The sequence below is a fragment of the Conger conger genome, chromosome 18, assembly GCF_963514075.1.
Source record: "Conger conger chromosome 18, fConCon1.1, whole genome shotgun sequence".
Lineage (NCBI taxonomy): Eukaryota > Metazoa > Chordata > Actinopteri > Anguilliformes > Congridae > Conger > Conger conger.
Genome location: NC_083777.1, coordinates 21,764,344 through 21,779,567, shown reverse-complemented (window position 1 = coordinate 21,779,567; position 15,224 = coordinate 21,764,344). Strand labels below are relative to the sequence as shown.

Below are 15,224 nucleotides of genomic sequence, written 5' to 3'. Positions count from 1 at the left end.
AATGCTGTATGGCAGAGCCGTTGAAGGGAACAGGAGAAAGAAAAAAAAGGGAAAAAAAGATGAATCAGTTTCCTGGTCTAAAAATACACATCTGAGCAGTTCACATGCTAAGTCGCTCTGAAAGCAGCTTGGCCATGGCTGCTGTGCTTATTGGCTATTGTTTAGACAGAAAAAAATCCCCTTTTAAGGATGAAATTGATGATAAACCGCAAGGCTGCAGTACGCCCGGCGTCCTGCGAGCCATTCGAAAAAATACATTACGCAATCAGGACTCGAAACACACACAACCTTCAAAATGTTCCACATTCATTTCAGAGACGGAGTGAAACAAAAGTAAGTGGGCCGGGCTTTTAAATTCATACAATGTGCCTCGCATAAGAAGTGAGCTGCAGCAGAAACCAGACCATATGTTATCCATTACAGGGAAATGGCATTGTGTGAATCAAGGACTACCTGGAGAAATGAACTCATACATTAATGAAATGCACTCATTTTAATGGGCTGCCAGTTAAATAGAAAAATTCAAGGTAATAATCAAAAATTGCATAATTACTGCAGCCGTTAAGTCCACTAGCTTATAATAATAGTAATTCCACATCCAATTTAATACTTTCCATGAGCCATTTCTTAATTTGCTCTATTAATTTAATGTGGCTCTTTCAATCTCTTCAACAAACAACATGCCTGTACATATAGTTCATTGGTTCAGGAAAAAGCCAAGTCTGGCTTTGACAGTCATTCGATATTAGCAACAACTGTTACAACAGAACTCAAATAGAGGTCTACAGGCCTCTGCAAAAAATAAATAAATTATAAAAAAATCTTCACAGCAAATCAATTTCCAAAACACCAACTGTTCATGAAGAGGAAAGGGCAGGCAGTTTGAGACAAGCACTCTCAGAGATTAACTTCTTTTTTTCTAAGAGGCCGGATTAAATTACAATTTTGAGCTATTTCACGTGGAGTATATCAGGACCCGAGCAATAAGATCTGTAAAATGTGACCTCTATCTATCAGCGTCCATCACAGTGTCTCTTCTGAGGCCTACTCCTCACACATTCCTCAGAGCAATAATGACAGGGAGCGGGTAAAAAGAGACTAAATAAATAAATAATGAAAACAAAGGAAATGCAGGCTCTAACAAGGAAGTAATGGTTTCATGGTGTCACACAAAGGAGTCCTTGAAACATCATCTTTGCTTTTAAACCTGTTCTGATCTCCGAATATTTTGTGTGTGTCTATGTCTGTGTATGTCTGTGGGTATGTGTATGTGTGTATATTTGTGTGTTTGTGTGTGTGCATACATGTATGTATATGTATGTGGACGTGTGTGCACGTGTGTGTGTATACATGTATGTGTGTGTACATGTACGTGTGTACATATGTGTGTGTGTACACGTGTGTGTTACGTCTGATCCGCATATTCAAAGTCATTAAATGTTTCGGGGGAGAGGCAGACTCTGTCAGGCTGGTAATAAATCACTCCCTCTACCAATCTGCTTAGAAGCGGCAAACAACCTGCGCACATCAGCCAGAGTGCGACCTTACACAGATTCAGAGATTCAGAAATAATAATTAAATACTGTATCAGGCTTTAAGTGACATTTTATGTCCATAAAGCGGTCATTTTTATCGGTGGCTTTGAAAGGTAGGTTCCATTTTTTTGTCATGAATTATTCATATCCCCTTAAGTCGCCTGTTGAGGATTGGAGGCACTAAAATCAAGCTCAACATTTTCCTTCTCGGCACAGAATTACAAATCAATGCACTTCATACGGAGGGTATATCTTCAAAGTTAATAACAACGGTGAAAAACGAAAGATGAAAAAACGCCGACAAGCTGCTCTTCGGTCAGAGTAGCAGCCCTGCTTTTTGAACAAGGAGCATCGCCTTTCCATCTCAATTCCGAGGACTCCCAGCAAAGTGCGAGATCTCTGACTTATGAGAATGATCCGAAAGGCATTAGGCCAAATCATAGACCGCTCTAAAAATAACAGCTCCCTCAAAAGTGAAAGGCTAAAATATGGCGAATTCCGGGCGAGCGACTGGACGTTATTATTATTTCATAAAGACCAAGCCGTTTGGTCAGGGCTCCTGTGAATCACCGACATCGTCTCCATATATGCACCTGACCGCGGCAATGTGGAGAATGTCAGAAATGTGCCTTTTTAAGTCGACGCCGAGGCAAATGGCGTCACATAGTCCAGGAAATATCCTCCGTGCTGCTGGGTAATGGTGAGGGTTATGCTGACGGAATCCACTCCGTCTCTGAGCTTAACAATGTTGGCCCTCCCACAGGGTATTTTCACAGCACTTTAATAAAGCTTCTGAAATAATTCATAGCTGTCAGAGCAGTGAACTGCTGAGGCCCACTACAGCATTAAGGAAAATAAGAGCCATTTGCTTTGAATCTGATGTAATGACTGCTAAACAGTCGCTGGGAAATTTTACATAGTTTCTACCCTCGTCTTCAACAGTCAAAGAATTCATAAACAGGGTGTATGGTTACAGCCCAGCTGCCGCGGAACGTTATTCTAATGTTTGACAGCGTTGAGCCAGGGTTGTGATGAAAAACAAGGCTATGGACATGTTTTTTCACCACCCCAGAACCACAGTGTCCCAGTTATATTGAAAAGGGATCGCTTCCATTTTTCCTGCCGTAAATATTTTTACGAATGTAAAAATAAATCACAAGAACACAATGTTTTCCAAACTACACACAGAAGGGAAAAAACTTTTTGAACTGTTATTTGGCTGAATGGTATCCTACAGCTGAACACAATCCAGCTTGTTTTTTTGAAGTTCTGGTCTCAGTAATGAAACATTAAAAGAATTGGAAGTGTTCTTTACACATCAGCTGTAAGAAACGCATATGCCCCAGAGTCAGCCAAAGCTGTGAATGTCCCATGCCACTCAATCTCAAAATCCGTTTGATTACTGATCTTAGAGGAACCAGCACACCTCCCGGTCACAAATCACTTGGCAATCCTTAAAAGATTTACTTGGCCCTCCAGAAACAGGATCTCAACATTACAACTGCCACTAATGTCTCAACAAGTGTCAAAACAGGATCCGTCCATCAAGGCGGGTCCGTGGATTAACACGGCCCACTTTATAAGCCATCCTTACACCTGAGAGTCTCTGATTTCAAAATGTTGTGCTGATCGCTGTACACCGTGCAATTCATCCCAGCTCAGCGAGCTGACCCTGCAGCCTACAGGACAAAGCGCAAAATTAAATATTTATAGGGCCTTTTTTCCCCTCGCTGTTTGTTTTTAATACGCAGCACACAGTAAATGATATTTCTCGCTGCTGTTCACTGGAGGAGGCTATGCTAATGCACACGTGAAAGGCTTGCTGGATTTCAATTAAAGACATCGGAATGCTGTACTTCACCCAGTCAATTATGTTTTCACATACACAAAACAAGGAAATGTCTATTTCCTTGGGAAGAAAATGAAATTGTTGTCACAGTATAATCATATCAATTTCTTCTTGATTCCATATTCTTATTCATGAGAAAAAGGCATATGGTTATTAAAAAATTCATGACCTATAGTTAACACAAATAAGGCAGTGGAAAATAGAGCACAGGACACTGGAAACAGTACGTCTCAGCTCTGGGAAACATTTCACAATGGCCAGGATAAAGGTACGATTCAGCAGGTTTAATATACTGTGCTAGAACAGAAATGCTCAGGCTACACATTCCTCAGTAGCTCTAATTACTTAGCAAACAGAGAAATCTGCATGTTGTGTTTACATAACCGTGCATGCAATCCATGCATTAGTACATTCAATCATTATATCATTTATATTCTAAAATATCCAAGGTATTGCAGTCCTGCAGAAATAGATATGTTTGGAACATCTGGATAGCATTAATAGTCTGCATTAAATCTGCCAACTCCAAATAAAAGTCCCCCGACTGCAAGTTCCCGTGTCTCTCTTCTTTATATGTAATCAGCCCTGTGCTATACATAAAAACAGATAAACAAGCAAACCACAAGGGCAAGAGTAGCTCAATATTCAGTGTGGCCAACAGACAAGGGCAATGTAAATAGCAGGAAAAGACCATCGAGCAAACAGGCTAAAAGGCTACATGCTAAATCAGATTGTTTATTCATGCACTGTGTCGGATAGCAGAAGGAACTGGGTAAAAGGTAAATCTGTTTACCCTTCCTGGGTTATTGGCAGGCGGAACAGGCCGTTCTTAATGTGGAGTTACATTGTGAACAGGTATGTTTCTGTGCAGGGTCTAATTATTCAAATGTTCCATGAAGCTCTTTTTCCTTCTGAGACTTGCCTGCTGACCCTGCACTTTTCCCCAAGACTAATATTCCCTTCAATTACATTCTCTGAGAAACCCCACATATTTTAGTTACTTGGAAAGAGCTAATATTATCCTGAGTAAGTTTCCTGAGATACAAGACAATATGACACGTTTTTATTAAGCTACATGGATTCTGTAATAATCCACCCCCCCCCCCCCCCCCCCCTACATACACACACAGCAATTATACAGAGCTAATATTGCCACAAAACAATCTAAATACCAAATTCTTACTTCAAAGTACTTTGACAAGAAAATGACTCCATAAATAATCTGGAATGCAAAACTTTCCAGACTCACAGAAGGTGAGTCACGGAGAGATAAATACATAACATGCACAGTACGTTCTGTCTTTTTTCCACTGTATGGTTTGTAAAATATCAAATTGCTCGCTTCTGCTGAGAGTCTGATCAATGGCAACGTGCATCTCCTTCCTCACACAATGTCATTCAGATACCCTTCATTACTATGCAAACCTCCTGCTGTACAGTACATCAGCCAGAGAGGACTGCTTGGGGTGGAACACAGAGACTTTACCCTGTGAAGCATCAAGAACCCAGCCTCCATAACTGAAGCTGTACACCGAGTTCCACACAGGACAATCACAAAGGCGCTCGCACAAACACACACAACATGGCTCCGGACTGTCATGTGGAACACACTCCTTCGGCATTATCCAGCAGACACTGCAGCGCTGAAACGGTGGGCCTAGAACACGTCTCTGGGTGATGGAGGACATGGACAGAGGTACTGTTATGTGGAGGGAGGTGATCTGCACACGTGTATGTGGGGGTCACAGACTTCCCAGGGCTGCACCAGGCTGAATGTATGACTGCTGTGATGACTTGTCATGATGTGAAAAGTGACAAAGAATGGAGCTATCTTGCTTAAATCTGATCAAAGCATAATGCGTTACTTTTAATGACAATGTATGATGATGATGATGATGATGATGATTATTATTATTATTCTCTATACTTCTGTGCCAAATGGGCAATAAAAAATATACTTTAATGGCAAAACATTTTGGATATGCTACAGTAAAATAGCAATATTATAGCACAAATAGTAATATTATAAGAATTGGGCATCAAAACACATTACAGTGGCCACTTTCTTGTAGTGGTAATAGTACAGCATAATTCCCCTCCCCCTCACTGTTTTCTTTTACCAAGGTTGTTTTCACTTGTTTTCACTAATTAAATATGGAGCGGGGTGTTTCCCTTAACAATAATGTGACACAGTATAAAATCACACATCTGTATTATTCTTCGATCCACATTCTATCGGACTTCTACTAGGTGTGACATGAAAACACAAACACTGTACAATCTGCAGTTTAATGAGTCAATACATCTCAGTGCTTTCTGGGAGCCAGATGCTATTACTGCAGCTGTTACGCCCATGACTAATATGAACAGGAACTGTCGTCGTGAATTTACCTGAGTTAAAGAATTAAAAAGCTACAAGACCGGTGCCAAAAATTGACATTTCGGCATAAACAGAATTTTCACGCTTGTCCATGTTTCTGAAAAGCGAAACTTTCAGCCCTCTAAGTACCGTATCAAACCCTGGGCAACAGGTTTTTCCGACATATAAGCATCAAGCCTAAGGCACATAGTTGCATGTAGGTGTTGAACATGCTCAGATCCAGACAGAAGACAATTATACTTAAACTGCGACATTCTCAGTGATAATTTGTGTTAGACTGGAGATGCTCGTAAAAAGATCATGCAGATGTGTAACTAAGAAATAAAGAGCTAAACCTTGTCTTTCACCGTCAAATAAGACTCTTTCCTGAAACTGGAATCTGCAGGAACTAACCAAATTTTAATTAAGAATAAAACCAAATAATTCTCTAACATGGAAACAGAGGATGTCGTGGTTTAATCAGCAAATGGGTTTGAGGATACAGTACTAGCCACAGCACAGGTAGGGCTCGCGAAAGCAAATCAAATGTTTAACAAATCAATTAATTAGTTGAGGTAAGGTGCAGTGAAGGGGAGATTAATATATTATCAGCAATATGAAAAAACTCTGACAGTATCTCCAAATTCAGTTGATCAGGAAATTAGAAAAGGTATTTTACTATTGCATGATATTGCGCAAGACATAAAAGTCTGTCACATGGAATTTTGAATCAACATTATAAGACATACAGCCATGAAACAGACAGGACACATCTGGTGATGCTATCTTACCATTCATACTGTATATCAAACTCAAAAATTTGACAACATTGGCATTTTGTTTCAACTTCATTTGCACACAGATGTAAAAATATCAAGACCACAAAAAGTTATAAAGTAGAGAATGATTCAAAGCAAATAGCAGAGCGATTACATACAGTGCACTGGTGAATTAGACCCTACATGTCAGGCCAAGGTTTTCAGATCTCATCTCTCACAGCTGGACTTTCTGTGTGGAACCCAAATCCACACAGTGCTTGTTTCCCACAGCTGGTGTTAATGGGGGACACGCATTTAAAATGCACGGACATGGACTGTAACACATCGAGGTAATGGGTGCAGGTGCTAACTGGCACTGGGGTGTCCCTTTCACATGGAGGGAACACAGTTATCATCAATCAGATCCTGCACGACACATCTAGCCTTCACCCAGCTAGCCCCAAACCCCAAAAGTAGCGGATTTTGCGTCACTCCAAACACAAGAAATAACCTGTTGTGAGGTCACAGAAATTAACACGCTGGTGCCAATAGGCCCTACAACAGTGATAAAACAAAAGCCTTCTTTGAATGAAAGGCAGTGCTGGAATTATTTTGCCCTTTGGTTAAAATGTCAGGCTGCATACTGCTATTTATAATGCATTTTCCAAAGAATCAAATTGCTTCCCACTTATCTTCTCTCTTAGGTTCCAGCTTTCTTACCGATTGCCTCTTTAAAAGATCTCTTGGCTTGTTTCACCATTTGTATGGTATCAAGCCACTAGTACATGATTCAAGAAAGCTCTGAACTACAGACTTATTTTAAAAGCACATTTCAGCCAAGATAGTAATTTTAAGAATAAAAACTGCTTCAAGGAACGCAATCTCAAAAGGGATCTCGTAAATCTCTTGTCCAAAACACAATCCATACCATTGTAGTCGACTCAGTATTTTAACCTTTGCATGAACCATGGCATCATGCGATCTGAGCCAGCTTCAATAAACATTATTATCCTGTAATGTTAACGTAAAGACTACGCTTACATTGGGTCTATTATCCCTTGTTGATATACTTTACTGCGGTCTGTGGAGAAATAAGGCAGAATTGCATTCCTATAAATCAATTTATGACAGTAAAATCTCATAATATCCTGTTATTTGTTTTATTTCAGCCACGGAAGTGCAGTGTTTATAGCACAAGACATTTCTCATATCAACACTCGCCTTGCATTGATGATCGTGCAGAGAAAGTCCTTGCTGACAAGGAATAGCCCTGTTGAAATGATTACAGCTACAGCATAATGTCTCTACATTTCATTCTAGCCCATATTTGGTTTTGTTCTGAGCCATTAAAAGTTCAGCTCCCACTCTGTGCATGAAGCTTGGTCTCTCTGGAAGTCCTGTTGTGCCTTACTGTATATTTCCTGCCTACCCGTGAGCTCAATACTGCAGCTCCTAACAAGCAACACGGCTGCATTTTAGATCTACGTGTTGCCTTAAAATGAGAAAGATTTATTTATGTTTCTAAAGAGAGGGTATGGTCAAAAGATCCATAATGTGATGATTCTTGGTTATGTAGCCCAAGAACCAATTTCCCCAGGGGACAAAAGTTTGACTGATTGATTGATTTGCTAATAATGGGACCGCAAACTAATCACTGAAAAATTGAAACTGAAGAGCCCAAGCCTCCCAGTGACATGGAAGGACTGGCGCGCCACCCAGCCCTGTGCATGCTGAGTGTACAGGAGGAGGTGTCCATAAAGACTCACCAAACTCCTCGCTGATGCTCTCGTTCTGGATGAGGGTGGGGTGCTCGAAGGTGTCGCGGCAGTACAGGATGCGGGTGCTGCCGTCCAGCGAGGCGATGCCCCCCAGGGCCAGGACCACCTGGTCCATCAGCAGCGAGGAGGGCCTCTCCCTCAGCCGGGCTACCACCGAGCGGTACCGGCAGTACTGCGGGTAGCTCAGAACCAGAACCTTCTTCCCCTCTTCATCGTCCCCTGTGGGAGAAACAGCAGGGGTTTTTACAGAATTATTTCACTCGTTACGTTACCTTTCAATCGTCGTCTGACCCTGTACACGCCCTCTCTCTCACTGCCTCACACTGGAACACCGCCTACATAAGACTATGACTGGCAGAAATCAATCATTGCCAATTGGTTTATCAGCAAAGTACGTCCCTGGTTGACTGGACAAAAAACCTTAACTTAAAGCTTGGGTCACCTATATAAAAGATAATAACTTCTTGTAATATGACTTCTGAATATGAAACCTGGTCAGCTGTGCACGGAACTAGCACTGAATTGCCAAACTTGGTGCATCTGGTCCAAGCCAAAGATGTTCTAGGGAATGTTTTTTTCTTTCGCTGATGAAGTTGTGTTTGCTTCGGTTTTTGACATTGCACAGCTGTACATTTTTTTAGTCTGGCATTCAGGAAGAAATCATAGTTACTGGCCCACAGCTGTATGTACAATGCTGTCATGCTTTGTTCCTGGCTGGAGAGAGAAGTAACTAATAAGGGGATAGGCAGTGGCCATTTTCAATCAGTCATGGCTAATGGAACAGACATGTGGTTGTTCATCTTTAGCTGACTGTCGGACAAATGCAATCGACATTCGGAGACAGTACCTATTTGAAAACATGAAAAGATAAAATCTTCAGCACATATTTGAACACAAAGAAAACAATAGTGAAATTAAGGGGCAACTCACGTAGGCTTGTATTTGCACACCAGGAAGAGTACCTACTGTCCTCACAATAGCTAATAGAGATCTAAATAAACATCTGAACTAAATAAACATCGATGTGCTACAGGTTTCAAAGCATGGCCCCAGCCAACTGCTCTGCATAAAAAGAGAGTGGACGAGCCAAGTCACCCAGGCAAGGGGGCATTCCTACATCACAGCCTGACAGCCATGCTCCCTGTCACACAGGCACAGACGGCCCCCATCTTAGAGGCCCCTATTTCACGAACTGCCAGGGTGTTTTAAAAAGTGGCGTCTTCTAATCAATTCAGGTATTAACAAGATGAATGTGTCACATCGGCAAACAAGTTGTTGCATCACACATCGTTTCCTAGGTTTGACAGTTTATTATGCCTTTAGGGCTATATTTAATTAAACTCAAGTCGTTCTGCCAGTGAACTCATACTTACAGATAATGGGTGTTCACTAACATTTAGTTTGAGAATATGCTATACATTTAACTGGTTCTGTTATGCAACGCCTATGTTCTGTCTGCCTCTTTATGCAAAACACACTGTATGCCTGTGGCATATCGATGACAACTTGCTGACTTTGCTTTTGAGTTCAGTGTAAAATTAGAGCATTTAATTCTCACAATGTTCACCTCTTCATAAACTCCATGGCGGAAATCAATTACATCAGCATATAATCATCAGAAAAACCTAATATAAAACTACTGATGCCCTACTTTATTGCTGGCCATTAGATTCGCCATGGCTGTATTTCTCCCATTCCCATTTGTAGTGCCGAATACACCCCATTGCAGATCTCTTTGTTGAAATCCTAATGGAATATAAAAACCCATGGTAGAGGATACAGTGTGCTTCTCCACTACCATACTACAATACACTTAGTACAAACCTGACAATAAGGAATATTTCCTACATAGTTCATAAAGACAATTTCTATTCACTTCTTTGGCAATGAGATTGGGTTCTCTCCAATGCACTACGGGCGAGGAGCGAACTCATCCTCTCTGCTCCTGATGTACTGAAGAGCACAGGGAAGAAGGGGAGAGAAAAGAGAAGTAATTCCCATTCAGTCGTGGCATTGAGCTCTTATAGGCATGGTTACATACCCATTCATTTCAGATTCCCGGACGCATTGTGGTTTTTGTTTTTTTTCCCTTGTCAGAGCATGACAGGCCGAGAACCTTTCAAACGTGTTCAATTTTCCACTGACTAGCAATTCACTCTCCTTTGCACGACCACGGACTATAACCAATTACTGCAGTTTGTTTGGGAATATATGGGTTTATTATTATTATTCTAATGATTCACTCTGGTCCACCTAATCTGACTGGAAGTCCCCATTTTGTTGTGCTGATTACATTAGCTTCAAGCAGCAATGAGAAGGGAACACTCTCCCAGGCTTTTTGTGAATAAAAATCCTCTTTCTCAATGAGAGTGCTTATCTTTACATACAGTTTAATTGGCACTGCACAGTTATTCGAGTGCAGAGAGAGGGAAAAAAAACATTTATGAAATTTTCAATTTTCCAATAATACATTTGAAAGGCCACATTTGTCAGGAACCCAGGTACACACTGATTGGTTGCAACAGCAGCCCTAAAATGTCCCTAAGCTTCCCGTCTTATCAGATCAGGGAGGGCTGGTTGAGACTCTTAACTTAGTCAATATTCAACTCCTCTAGAGCTCCAGTACTCCAGCAAAATGTCTGGCCAACTGTGGGAATATTTACATAATCACTTTCTGTAGAGCCCTGGTGAAATCTGAAATGATCCCAGTGAAAATATTTTTCCAATACTTTGCTCACAATACATTGGCAATTAAGATTATTTTATTGCTTGGAAATGAAATATAGAACATAGTCACTGTCTGCTGGGAAATATCCCCTGCAAACACAAGGAGGAACTTAGAGAAACAATTCTTGGAAACGGTTTCAGTGGAATGTGTTGTTTGTACAGTTTTAGATTTGGAATAAATTCATTTAAAGGCAAGTACCTGCTGTTTTCTGGCTCCAAAGAAAGGATATTTTTGGACACTGGCTATTAGAACAGGGAACATTTTTGATCAGTGCAAATGCAGATAAAAACAATTACAATGTTCAAAACCCATAATGAAATTAGGCCATGCTTCACTGCACTTCCACAATAAGGTCCACAGTAGGTCCAAATCATTACCAAAGCATAATCTGCTATGAACACTAAACATAACCTTGCATTTTAAATTGTACATCAATATAAATATGTAACTATAAATCCCATCTGAATGAGTAACTCACTTTAAAGCACAAGCTTGTCAATATCTAGTTATATTTCAACAGACATCAGCATTCATAATCCAGCAACATTTTGAGCTCAGGGCAGCAAAACACGTCTCATCTGATCACAGGATATTAGTCCACACACTGCTACTGAAATACTCTACCACATCGCAGTAATACATTTACATTTTATTCCCGATGGCTTTGTTCAAGCTTAATTTACATTAGACTGTCACCACTCACCTTATCCCCTAATGTTTCATAACTGCTCTCTGTTTTACATTATTTGTCATAAGTACTTTGGTATTAAACTGTGGGAAAACCCACTAGAACTGAAACAAAATCAGTTTGTGCTAACCTAATATTATGCTTAACTGAATGCTATACATCTGTACTCTAAAATATAATTGCAAGTGCCAAAAGAAACAATATGTTTTGGGTTGTTCTAATGTCACTTGTACTTACTGTTCCTCAATACCCTATCAGTTCTCAAGTTGCTAGGTCAAAGTGGAATCCCCCTGGACCTAAAGTCTAAAATATCCCCCTCCTCTGTGAAACCTTCCTCAATTTCTAGTTTCTCCCAGTCAGCCACTAAGTTAAATGATGATATTCTCCTCATTCTTCTCATTTATGATCCTGACACACTTCTTTACCATTGTCATACTGAATGTAATATTCTGACACTCCTGCGATTGTGATATTTTTGTGCTGTAACAGAAAATCCAGATGGCGTCATAATACAGGTATGTCATAGTTATGAATGGGCATGACTCCCTATGCTGGGTAGTATGTCATGGTAATGACACTTCCATGTCAGAAGGACTATGTCAAATAAAGTTTTACCTTGATCCTCAAACTTAAATAGCCACCAAATATTCAGTCACTAGTTTTGTACTGCTGGTCCATTTTCCATCATTCAAATAACACTCACAACCTGCTTTTAACATACTCTCACTTCACTCTCACGTATATATTGTGTAGTAATGGAAGAGTGACGTTATGAAAAAACTCCTAATAGTCTTAAGCAACAATAAGCTGCCAATAACTGACTTTTCAACCAATCATAAGAATTTTGCTCTCAACAGCAAAACACAGTGTTTGGTTGACATCACCATAGCTCCACCCATTTTGAGGTTGATGAATCCTCACGTTCTCGTCATTACCTTTGTGTGTACACAACATGGCGGCGTTTCCTGATACATTACATTACATTACGTGGCATTTAGCAGACGCTCTTATCCAGAGCGACGTACAACAAAGTGCAAATCAAACACAAGAACAAGTGCAAAAGTGGACCTGAGAGGACAGTACAGTTCCGAGTCCTAGTGTAAACATACAGCAGAAGCAGCATTCAGTACCCTTTTATACAGGTGGAACAAGGTTCGTATTCAGCAGCAGATTCCTACAAAGCTTTCTCAGATCTCTCATAAAGAGAATCTGTACAAACAGCTGCTAAATGTAACCTTAAGAGGATACTTCTACACTTTGATTCTGAAAAAGTATGGGAATAAAATTAAGCTTTTGCATTATGAGTGATATAAAGATGTACTATATGTTCCTGTACACTGTACTCTAGATGCCCTACTTGCAGCACGCAGTAATCTATGGGAAATTAATGTTGACATTCCATCGTCTTCCCCAGTCCTAGTTGCTACTATATCATTTACATTTCATTGAGTATTTACAGATTGCCTTATGCTGAATATTTTCGTTCTGGTGGCGCACTGTGTGTCATTCGCTATGTCTTGTTACTACTAATGAAGTGCTGGATTCCACCATTACCTGCTGAGAAAGTGACAGATGAAATGAAACACAGGTATTAATGTTCTGTGTAAATATATAATCTCAGTGGTTCGCACCATTGTGATGCAGTGTAAAGCAGAATAATTGTCTATGAAATATATGTTTCTAATAATACAGACACATATACTCACAGTGTATGTTCCACCCCTTTATGAATTGAGCCAAGAAAATAAACCAGAAGGAGAAACAAGGCCCTCACACATTACTGTAGGTGGCTCATTGTGTACTACAATTTTCTGTAATTGTGTCTATGGGACATACAGTATAACAGAAATATAGCATTACAGAACATGGACGAGAACTTTACTAAAATATGTTAGTGTGTCACAAGTGGCACTTATGTTGGGGCTAAGATTAGATTAGCCCCAGCTGCCAGGTTCCCGTGGGCAGCTCGTCTTGCATAAGCACCAAGGTTCACCGTTTTGTGTCAGATGTCACGAAAAGCAAAAACATTATTCTTATGTGATCTATCGTTTGACCAAGTGGAATATAGAATATCCGCACTGGCAACACTGCCGGATTATTGAATGTGTCAAGGAATTCACTCGAGCACCATTCTGCGACGTCTGCAGGCTTCGATGCGTATCATCAGTCAACTTGATAGATACCAGCTTCAGTACAATGGGACATGGAAACACATGTAAAAGATATAAAGTTTAAAAAAGAAAAAAACAATAGAAATAAAAAAAACCAGCGAGCTGCTTTGTATTCAGTGAATGGTTCCATTCGCTGTTCTACTTGTATTGGTTACAGGGTTGCCCTGTTTTCATTTAAGCGGACCTCTTTCATATGTATAACACAACTCTGATTCACCCTCTCCTTTCTGCCACATCCACACATTTTAACAAAAGGCTTACACGCAGTTAGCAGCAGGACGCGACCCTCCTCGATCTGTTTGTCTTTATTAAAAAAAAACAGCTGCCAAGAAAATATGTGAGAAGTTTTAAAGATGGACAGTCTTCAGACGGGGTTTGGTGTTGCTACCAGATATAAATAAGAAAAGTCCTTTTCATATTTAAATGAACTGATAGGCACCCGGGAGCTACTGAGCTGTTCTCTCCTGTGAACTGTCTGGAGCTGGCACATGCCTGCATGTGAAGGGATGGGGCTGTTGTTCTTCAGCCGGGATCTGCTCCTTCGGTTCATTAGGACCCATTAGGGGCCCTCTCAGCGGGCCCCAAACTATTCAAAGCATATCATATTTGCACTAAGGTTACAGAAAGCCACAGGAAACCTTCTATTGAAAACTATCTGCCTGGAAGAAAAAAATTAAAAGGAAAAAGACTGCAAGTTTGTTCCTGCTCTTAATTATCTAAACAGCCCGATGGGCTTTTCTCCGTCTCCGTCTCCGTCTCTCTCTCTCTCTCTCTCTCATTCATATGATTGTATTTTTCACAGAAAAATTTGATTTGGCTTTAATTTACTTCCAATTTACTGAAAACAGAAATGGCAGCTCAATGTTCCCTGTTCCCCTTTGTAATATGATAACATACTTTGTTTTTGGTTGTTTTTTATTTTTCTTTGCTAATACAAATTGCCTGAAACCATACTTTCCCGATATCCCCGATGCCAATGGAAAACGCTTTCCTGGTGATTTATGTTTGCTGGTGTTATTTTATTAGATTAGACATTCCGTTCTCTAAGCCCCGTGCTTCCAGAGTGGCTCCCTAGCAACAAGCTGAAGCGGTGCTCCGAGTTTTACACGACTGGCGCCGATCCAGGTTTAACTGTCTGCGTTATTGATTGCTAGATTGCAAAGTTTGCATTTAATGGCTTCTGTAATGCGTGACAGAATTATACTAAATTCCTCTTGCCAAATTATTCATTTGCCTAACAAAGAGGTTGCTGTTAAAACCATAACCAATATATCACTGATCATAGGGAAGCACACTCCACTGAAAATATAACCCCCCCCCCCCCCATCCTCCCATCCCCCGAACACCCCCCTACCCCC

At 40.5% G+C, this 15,224-nt stretch overlaps 1 protein-coding gene across 1 annotated transcript in view; it reads right to left on the bottom strand.

Annotated features, from left to right (window-relative positions):
* LOC133118638 (AT-rich interactive domain-containing protein 5B-like) overlaps positions 1-15,224 on the bottom strand; it is a 66,610-nt gene that overhangs the window by 32,525 nt on the left and 18,861 nt on the right. Inside the window, exon 4 of the mRNA XM_061228764.1 lies at positions 8,268-8,498. Coding sequence (XP_061084748.1) covers positions 8,268-8,498 — 231 coding nt within the window. The remainder of the gene's footprint in view (positions 1-8,267; positions 8,499-15,224) is intronic.